At 38.7% G+C, this 10000-nt stretch overlaps 1 protein-coding gene across 1 annotated transcript in view; it reads right to left on the bottom strand.

Moving 5' to 3' along the window:
* Nucleotides 1–10000, bottom strand: part of LOC138056589 (protein MCM10 homolog) — a 13003-nt gene that overhangs the window by 2945 nt on the left and 58 nt on the right. The window contains exons 1-13 of the mRNA XM_068902424.1: nt 9962–10000; nt 9570–9779; nt 8848–8901; nt 8002–8178; nt 7307–7728; nt 6286–6447; nt 5080–5213; nt 4236–4316; nt 3579–3751; nt 2777–2831; nt 2038–2111; nt 1179–1420; nt 492–621 (exon numbers count right to left, since the gene is read on the bottom strand). The exon at nt 9962–10000 is cut by the window's right edge and continues 58 nt beyond it. Of these exons, the coding sequence (XP_068758525.1) occupies nt 492–621; nt 1179–1420; nt 2038–2111; nt 2777–2831; nt 3579–3751; nt 4236–4316; nt 5080–5213; nt 6286–6447; nt 7307–7728; nt 8002–8178; nt 8848–8901; nt 9570–9779; nt 9962–9968 (1921 nt within the window). The 5' untranslated portion in view covers nt 9969–10000. The remainder of the gene's footprint in view (nt 1–491; nt 622–1178; nt 1421–2037; nt 2112–2776; nt 2832–3578; nt 3752–4235; nt 4317–5079; nt 5214–6285; nt 6448–7306; nt 7729–8001; nt 8179–8847; nt 8902–9569; nt 9780–9961) is intronic.

The raw sequence follows: 10000 nt of genomic DNA, 5'->3' as shown, positions 1-10000 counted from the left end.
AAAGAGAAAAGATGAATTCCGCGTTGATTTATAATTTTGCTTCGTTGAGTGCTGCAAAAACTGATAGGGACCGCAGAGAGGGTGTAGCACCCCCCCCCCCCCCCCACCTCCCCCTACTTTTTTTCTACGGCCTTCTTTTCTCCTAAACCTCTCCCCTCACACTTAAGTGATCCACACCAAAACCTAGCCTCCCCTTCCCCCCCCCCCCCCCCAAAAAAAAAAAAAGTTCTCCGCAGCCCCTGACTGAGACTGCAATGGCAGGGGAAGGATGACTTGGCGCAGGGTTTGTGGTCATTTCGCCAAAAAATCAGCGACAATGAAATACAGTGTAATATTCTGCCCTGGGTATTGTTATTCATGACATGTAGATAAGGTATAGGGAATCACTCTGGCCTGGGACAAGCCCAGACCAGGCTCAGAAGATCTCTGGGTAGGTGGCCCAGGCTTCAAACCCAGCTTCCTCGTTGTGTCCAGATCGCTCCCATTCTCACCTTTAATACTTTCTTCACAGACTCTCTTTTCAATTTTTTCCATTGATTTTGGTGACACCTTCTTTCTCACAGTATTCGGGTCTTCTTTCTCAATGGGCCCTTTTAGTTTCACAACTGATAAGGCTCGCAGCTGATACGAGAAAGATAGAAAGATTATTATGAGAAAATAAAGGAATGTTGATATCTACACAGTGGAATAATTTGCAAAGTGAATCTACCATGTGAACCCATACATCATAATTATGTAGAATGTGTAGAACTCTGACTTCGACAAAAAATAAAACTGTACATGAATGCAAATTTGCTTGGCTCTCAGTTGTTACTATGATGGATTTTTTTGTCTCTTCAGATTCAAAGCGGCTTCAAAACAACAACGATTGGGCTTCAAAACTCATTTCGCAAAACCTTTTGGCCGCCAGAGACAAAACAGAGATTCTTCATCCAGTTCAACATTCAAGGTTCACATGATCATCTTTTTTCCCTGTGTGATCCAGGCACTTTCCCAAATGTCCAAACACCAGAAAATGTCATGCAAATTTAAAAATAATAAAATAGTCCATGACAATTACAATTTCAAAACCTGAAGTATTTTCTTTCTCAATAAATGAAAACTTTATTTGAAGTAATTTTTACCCAAAATTGCTGGCAACACATTTTTTGATTTTTAAAAAATTGCAAACTGAAAACCTTAGCTCTATCCATGTTATTCTGCTTTCTCTTCTTCATCATTGGAGATTCATCAAAGAAAATGTCTGAGTCTGGATCGAGGCCACGCCCAAGCATGGGGGTGTCTTGTTTGCCATTCTGAAAGGGATTGAGTGGCACAGCACTCAAAGATCGAGGATTTTTCACTTCTTTAATTTCTTTTTCATGAGCTTTAAGGAGATCTGAAGCTGACTTTGAGGGTTTTCTTTCTTCTGGTGGTTTCTCTGAACAAAGTACAACAACAGAAGAAGAGTGTTGATATGCAAACTTAATATCAGATAAAGTTTTGTATACTAAGTTTTAATAACAGAGATTGTAATTCACTACACGTTTTCCTCATTCAAACTGGGAAACAGGCTACAACATTATCTGCAAATCCCCCCCCCCATACCTATCTACAGAAAAGCAGCCAACTTCTTTAACAATATGCACACATATACACTGTTACAGTAGTAGTTGCGTGTACATGTACACTCTTCCATACAAAAAAAAAAAAACAGCAGATTGGTTCCCTAATGGTTTACATTCCCTAGAAATCATTACTAGTCTTAATTAAGCCCAGGCTTTCACCATCTTTTTACATTCTGTCATCACATGATTGACTGTCTTGCTGTCAGGCTGTCAAGTTGACTTTTCTCCCCCCAAGGAGTCTCCTCCGAGTACTTGGGCTTCCCAACCTCGTTCCCAGGGGGTCAAACCGGGAACGAGGTTGTGGGCTTCCTTGCTTGTTCATTAAAGATTCCCAAAAGGAAAAAAAAAACAGGGTTTCTACCAGTAATTCCCAATAATGATAACAAAAGCACTACTACATCCTGTATCCCATCATGAGCACAATACTTACTCTGTTCCTCATCCTGATTCAAATGTTTGACAAGATTCCTAGTTCCTATTGTTGGTAAAGCAAGGAGTTCTACACTGCAAAGAAGAAGCCAGAATAAAAGCTTCATCAAAATAAAATAACGCACAGTATACACTTAGTGGGGGGAGGGGATGGGCAGCTAATAGGGAGCTTAAGAACACGGGTTTTTAAGACGCAGACGCCAACCGGAAGAGAACATTTCAAGTGCTAGGACGATGTGTCTCCCTGATTTTTATACTTATCATCTCTTATGGAGAAAAGATACTTAGCAATATAAATGTGGTTTAATGAAGACAAGTTAAAAGGGAAAACGGCTCACTTCCGGTTGCCATCCGTGTCTCAAAAACGTGCGTGCTTAAGCTCCCTAATGACATTGTTGCACAGCTGCTTCAAAACTGAGGTAGACATTTACATGAAAAACAGCAAAAATTTGTGGAGCGTACGTCACATAAAGTGCAGGTCGCCGGTTGCAGGTTGGGGTTACAGGTCATTGTTTAACAATAACTGAAACAACCCAAACCTTTACTAATGCCAACATCAAACGTAAAACATGTTTAAGCCTAAGGTTAGCATTTTTGTAAAGGTTTGGGTTGTTTCAGTTATAGTAAAACAATGACCTGCAACTCTAACCAACATTGCACTTTTCATCCCCTGAACAATTTGTCAAACCCTAGATGTAAACATATAATAATAATAATTCTGTTATAACATCAACACTTACAGAAATTCAGATGGTTCTGCATGGCTTTTTTGGTCTTGATTATCCTTTGAATTACCTTTTAAAATAAAACAACAATCAGTAATATTAACCCTTTGACTCCCATTGAAGCTGGCCTGAAACAGCCAGACTTTATATTTTACTCTGTCTGACGCCAGACGATTTTACTTGTCAATGGGGAACTCCTGGGAATCAATGAGTTAATGACTTGTCCCTATTAATTAACCCTTGACTTCCAAGCCGGCCTGAACCAGCCACACTTAATATTTTACTCTCTCTGATGCCAAATGATTTTACTCGTCAATGGGGAGCCCCTGGGAGTCAATGGGTTAATGTCTTGGGAAATGAAAACCACTTAAATTTTTTAACACATTGTACCTCTGAATCAATCATGGACGACTTTTTAGCTCATTTTGAAGGTTGACTTATACACTACTCAGTCTAAGAAATGCTTAAAATGGCATTCCTGGGTTTCACTTCAAACGAATTGGGGACGCATGCCCCTAAGATGTAGAGGCTTGCAGCCCCCACAAACCACCTTAGCAGGAAAGGGTATTCTCGTCCAGTACTTTCACTAAAAACAAGCATAAAAAACCCTGACAATCCATTTTTATCCTCTGCATTGTTTCATGAAGATGGCAGTTAATGCCTGGAGAACGCCCTGGTTTGGATCTTAGTAACAAAATGATAGCACCTTTGTTTAGGTTTTAACCAAGGCCAAAGTGGCATGACAATGCCCTTCAAACAGACCACAGTGACACAATAATATTACTGTATCGTCAGAAAATTTTCAGTGAAAACACACCAGTTGAATCATCCTTTTTTCCAGTACCAAGACTTTTTAATGTTACATTTTTCTTCTTGTGTTCAGTTGGACGAGTTGAGGCTGTGACTGTGCGTCCCTGGTACATGAAGGTTGAGTTGTTGAGGTCCTTCTGGAATTTCCTCATGAGGGGAGCTTTGGCTGAAGGAGCATATCTGAAAAAAAAATAATGTACTGTAATTAATGCACATTAATTTCTCTGGATCAGATAATATCCGAGTACAGCAGTCTGCAGATTTTGTGCTGTGACTGGTTACAATAATATTATTGTGCCAAAATTGTTGAGACATTTCAAACTTTTTTGTCCATTTTGGCAAAGTCAATCTTGTTAATACCACTCCCCAGGGTTATTTGCAGTTCTTTCTGAACAATACATTGTGTTGGGTGGGATGGAGGAAGGAAGCATTGTTGGCATTCTTTTCAAGTTACTGTTCAAAAGTTTGCAAAAGTGGAAAAACACTTCCTGTCTGTTCTTAAATTAATTTTTCTTTAGGTGAAACCTAATAACCAGGGGCTCTTTCCCTAGTTCTTGTTCTACCTGCCCCTTGAAGTACATGTTATCACATTAAGTTGTTGATGAAATGAAAGGAAGTATTTTCCAAAAAGCAATAAGAGTTTAATCAAGATATTGTTTCATACCCAGCCTGACACTCCATGCGTTGGGCTCTCATCTTCTTATACGCTGTCTGCACATGATATTCACAGAACTCTCCATGTTGTCTGACATAAATTTCATGAAAGATACACCATCAAAATTATCAAACAAACAAAAAAAATTGTAATTAATATTAATTAACAAAATCATTATTTATTAGAAGTTCTTTTATTGCAAGAACTGTGAATTTGAAGTTGAATTTGAGGGTGATATATAATGGAAATACTGGTAGCCCTAAAATTGTCCTTTTGGGATGCCACAACTCAATGAACAGCTAGAAAAAAGCAACCCACTGATGAAGGACACTTGAGAGTGGTTCTCTTAATATGACCTAAACCATTTCTATGAATCACTGCGTAGTCAACTGTGTCAAAAGTCTTCCGAGCCAATGACCCAACACGCCAGTGCTTATCCCCGGTTTCCTTAGCACTAAGCGACTAGGAGTATTTTTACTTCCCCCCTAGATGGGATGCTAGTCCATCGCAGAGTTACCCCCAGCATTTCGCCTGGGTGAAGAGAGGTACTGTGGGAGTAAAGTAGGACCCGAACCTGGACCACTCGCTCTGGAGTCGAGCGCACTAACCATGAGGCCACGGTGCCTTCCACACTGATTTATGCCCTTGGTCAATATTACGTACACAGGTGACTGTGGCCTCATGGCAGCTGTAACAGTTGAGTGAATGGCACAAAATCCTGATTGATGTTTACAGATGACACTGTGGCCATCTCTAGACTTGCATAGACATGTAAATAACATTATTGTTTAAACACAACTGAGATCAAAGAAATTAGGTTGATATATGTTTAGACGTGTACAATTTACAGTACCTGTTAACATAATTCCCACAAGGGTGATTGTCTGATTTCCTCAGCCCTTTACACTTTCCTAAGTCTTTGGATATTCCCATAAGCATCAGTTTTTTAGCATTGTCCAAGGTAAGAGCCAAATCTTTTGAATTTTTCTGGTAAGAAATAAGAATTGCATTCAGAAATCAATAGAATTCATGTTGTTTAAATAATTAAATAATATTATTGTTATAGATTTAATGAACCCTAAACTGTGTTTGTCATGTGGTGGTCTCACCCTCCACCCACCAAAAACCCCAGGCCCTCCACCCCAAAATGTCATTCCACAGTCTTGTCCCTTTCTCTCCCCCCGCTCCCCCCTCCCATGTGGTTGAATAGGGAACTTAACCACAGGGTCTTTGAGCCATCCCAGACATTTTCCATTTCAACTATTACCACATGAGGGACATCACTAAACAACGAAACAGCGAAACGAAGCACCAAAACTGGCCTAATTAGACCTAAAAAATTATTGCTCCTAATCTTAGTCTTAATCTGAATCCTAATCTTAATATCAATGAATTAGGAACAATAATGTGTTTTAGGCCTAATTGGCCTAAAACAATATTTAATCTCAAACCCAACCTTTGTCGGTTAGTATTCAGTGTATGGTGGGGTCTTAAATGGTGTTTAAGTGTTTTGTTTTGCTGTTTGCTGTTTCGTGGTTTAGTAATGCCCCTGCATGAGCATTTCTTAGATACGATAGTCCTAAAGAATGATTTGCTTGAAAAACGTGGGCAAAACCATGACTCAAAAATATGAAATCTACTTTTTGGGTTACCACCGTTTCCTCAAAAAACATCTCTGCCTCACCTCTGTGATACTACAAGACTTATTCTAAAACAGCAAGAAGTAAAAAAAAAGGGGAACCTACTTGAATTTGCTGCCTTATGGGCCAGGCAACATTATAAAAAAGTAACAACAGAGCTACAGGTATGCCTATTGACAGAGCTTGGTGGAGTCAATTTCGGTACCACCACAGCCAAGTTCACTTGACATGGTCAGAACTGATTTGAAAGTTGGTACATCTGCAAGTGAATCCCGCACACTAACCACTGAGCCTCACCCTTTCCAGGAAACAGGACAGCACATAAAAATGGCCAATATAAATTTTAGGCTAAGAATGTTTGAAGCAGTTTCCAGCTTGGATGTAGGCAAATAAAGAAATTAACAGGGAAATACTCTGACCTCTTTAGCTGGTAGAAGGTTCGCATTCAGCAGGGCTACTACACTTCCCTCTACAGTTTTCCAGTGTTCCTTGTACACATCACCAAACAGGAACAATGCTACGAATTCGTTGATGCTGTTGGCTCCAAGATCTGACAGTTTCCAGATGCCATACGTTTTTCCCTGACATTTAGGGAACAATAATGTATGTAATGATATAATGATAAGGATAATGATATTAAGGTACAACTGAAGTCGGATGCCAAACAATTCTTGTTAACCAATGTTACTTGGATAAATTGGTTAAATTGGAAAGACTGCCCTGCCCTTGAAATGGGAGAGAGAAAGCTGAGGGAAGCAAGAATTAGTGGCATATTTTACAGGTTATAATAAACATCAACAATGAAACAACAACAACAATAATAATAATACATCAAAGACCTTCCCCAGATCCCCAGATAAAAAAACAAGCACCCAAAACTCACAAAATGAAACACCATAGAGAGCTAAATGTTTTCCAATAATAATATTTTATTATTATTGATGCTAGGTAGGGAGTGAAGGGTACAATGGCTGAAACAACCCAAACCTTTACAAAAATGCTAACTTTAGGCCTAAACACGAATGCTTTAGATAATGTTTAAGCCTAAGGTTGGAATCTTTGCAAAGTTTATCTCTTACCCACTACCCCACACCCCCGGAATAGCCATGCCGGCTGTGAGAGGTTTTCCTCCACGAACTCTGCTTTTCCCCTCTCCTCAAAAAAACCAATATTTGATCTGATTGGAGTTAAATTGATTTGATTTCTACAAAAAGTATCCCAATAATTATTGGTGTCTCAGCACTGGAATACTTGACACTTCACCCATTCATGCCTCAAATGCCATAGGAGTCACCTCCCATTGACGATTTATTGACCATTTATTTTTGACGAGACTATAGGACAACTTCCTCTTGTAAAAAGGGAAAAAAACCTAAAAACTAATAATAATATTACAACAGTCTACAACTCAGTTCAGTCCAATAAAATTAACATTCTCACATTTGAACTTTTCTTAGGAGGAAGCTTCTGGACTAGAACTCCAATAGTCACCCAGTCACCGTCAATGTCATCCTTCCCTTTAATTTTCATCGGGATCTGTGACATTTTCACCATTCTTCGCCCTTCCATCCTCTTTTCCATAACAACTGATGAGATGAGTGGATTTAAAATCCGTAGGCCTGAATACTTCTCACTAAAGAATTTGTCATTATCAGATACAATACTCTTCCCAGTTAACAGCTTCTCTGTACAATTTTTGTTTGAGGACCTATGATGCCCAGCTGTTTCCCTTTTTTGTTTTGGAACCACACTTCCTGCAACTTTTAGTTTTTCTGATTCAAGATCGCCAGATTTCTTTCTTGTCACCAAAGGAAGTTGATTTGATTCCCCCTTTGCAGGAATTTGAGATGAAGAGCTGGATTCTGAATGAAAAACAAAATTAAATTATCCCAGAACAGGTAGTTGGATGTAAATGTACCTATATGATACCAATAATTACCAGTATTAACAGATGTTGAAATCAGAAAAATCACAATAAAGGTGTGTGTTGCCTGAGAAAAAGATATCAAAAGCTAAAAACTAGTTACAGGGCATAACAAAGTCCAAATTGGGAAACCTGGTAATATATACCCCCGTCACCCACAAGATTGTCCAGAAATTTCTTTACCTACTATGATTAAACCACATCTTGTTACCTGGTTGATTCCTAGATTGTGATGGTGTATGAGCTGTCCTTTTGATATCCTTTAAAAATAAAGATTTTTTACTTGTGTCTAGATTTTTATGAGACTGTATTGAAGTACTTTTAGAATGACAACTTTCTTTTTCAGAGTCGGGCAGTTTTTTGTGATCTGCTGTTGAGTCTTGCAAAACTATGAACAAATTATGTTAAGGACACAATACAACATCCAAGACATGAGCAAGTTACTGTGGTTGAAATTCTTGTGAAGGATGATAGAAGGAAGAAATATATATTGGGATTTCATGATATTTTCATAAACTGTCCAGGATACCAGTGCTCAAAATTAACAGTCGTCTGGTCATCCCAGACCACCAAAAAGTTAAGCGGGTGAGCAATTTTTAGTAAAATGAAAAGCCCAGTTGCCGAAGAAGAAACAATGGACAACCCAGGAAAAATTAAAAATGAATTACATAAGTAGAGCTCAACTCACTTGGTTTTCCATTGTCAATGTCCGAAAGTAGTGTAAAATTAACAATAACTAATTTGCAACAGCTGAGCATTTTCCCAAGTTTTGAATATCAGTTGCTTTTACAAAAAAATCATTGGATAAGAAAATGCGAGAGACAACATGAAGCCTATGGAGATTGAAAACTAATGCTAAAAAAGGAACTATGGGGTCTCCAACGCCAAGTGATTGCATCTCAACATAGCATGCATTTCATTGTTACGGGTTTCATAATGGGCAACCAACCATTTTTCAGGGCAACCAAATTTCGAACGCTGGGAAACTCTTGGCCAGATTACCAAAGTACTGTGCCATAATAGCATGGCATTCTGGTAAAGAGATACCAAAGGATACCATTCCTATCAGCTTCTAGTTTCTTTATATATTCCTGCATGGTGGCTATCTGAGCTAAAACAACACGCAAGAATTACTCGTCAGTAAATACTACTTTAAAAAGACAGGAATAGTCATGTGGAATAGAAACCTCTTGATTTCAAGTATTCAAACTGTTTTTAACAATGAATAAGTAATTAAGAAACTGCACCAAGATACAACTAGGAAGTTGTTACAAGAACATCAAAAAGGCATCGCAGTTGCTGATGTGAGACATGGCCAGCGTGCAGCAGAGAAACAAACCAAGTGGAAAATCACCTCATCAGTCATCTAGCTACACACAGGCCTCCCTTTACATCCGACAGATGCAGCAGGGACTGTCACTCACACATTGGACTCCGTAGCTCAAACTATGATGACAGACAACTCCCTACTAGAGGCACACTCTAGCAATGGTCTCCTGAGACTGAGCAGCCGGTGACGATGACGATAAGAGGATATCTGTTTACAAACATGTTTTTCATTATTCAAATGTGCATATCACTCACCAATGAAAAACGCCTCATTTCTGCAGGAAATATGGCCCTTATTGGTACATTCATAAAAAGGGTGATGTCAATGAAATGAAAAAAAATCCTCTTGATTTCATTGTGGAATCTGTATCTTGCCTTTACCTTACTTATCCTTTTCGTATTTCTACGACTGCATCGAAGGAACATGATTTTAGGAATTTAATTCTTTACCCGCTAATTGTTCCACAGTTTGACCAGTTTGGGCCTGCGCAGTTTCCAGCTTATCACCATCATCATCGTCATGTTCTTGTTTTTGTGTCTGTTCATGTTGTGCTGATTTCGCGAATTTCGGAGAGACAGAAGATATCCCTTCGCTAAGGTCATCGTCGTCTTGAAATTCAAAATCACTATCGGCTAAGCTGGCTAAAATGTCCAGATCGTCTACAAATTATGAAGAAATGTTAATAGCAATTGAAATATATCGAGGAGCACCTCGGATGTCGGCATTTGAAATATTAGAACTATAAAGTGACATTTTTCGTCGGTTTTAGCAAAAACAAAGAACCCTTAACAAACAAAAATTGTAAATAACAGTATAATCTACTGAAATAAAGCATAAATACCTTCCATGATCGGAAATTCCTGTTTAAAAATCTCCAAAA

Source organism: Montipora capricornis, chromosome 7, assembly GCF_036669925.1.
Source record: "Montipora capricornis isolate CH-2021 chromosome 7, ASM3666992v2, whole genome shotgun sequence".
Classification (NCBI taxonomy): Eukaryota; Metazoa; Cnidaria; class Anthozoa; order Scleractinia; family Acroporidae; genus Montipora; species Montipora capricornis.
This window is presented reverse-complemented; position numbering and strand designations above follow the sequence as displayed.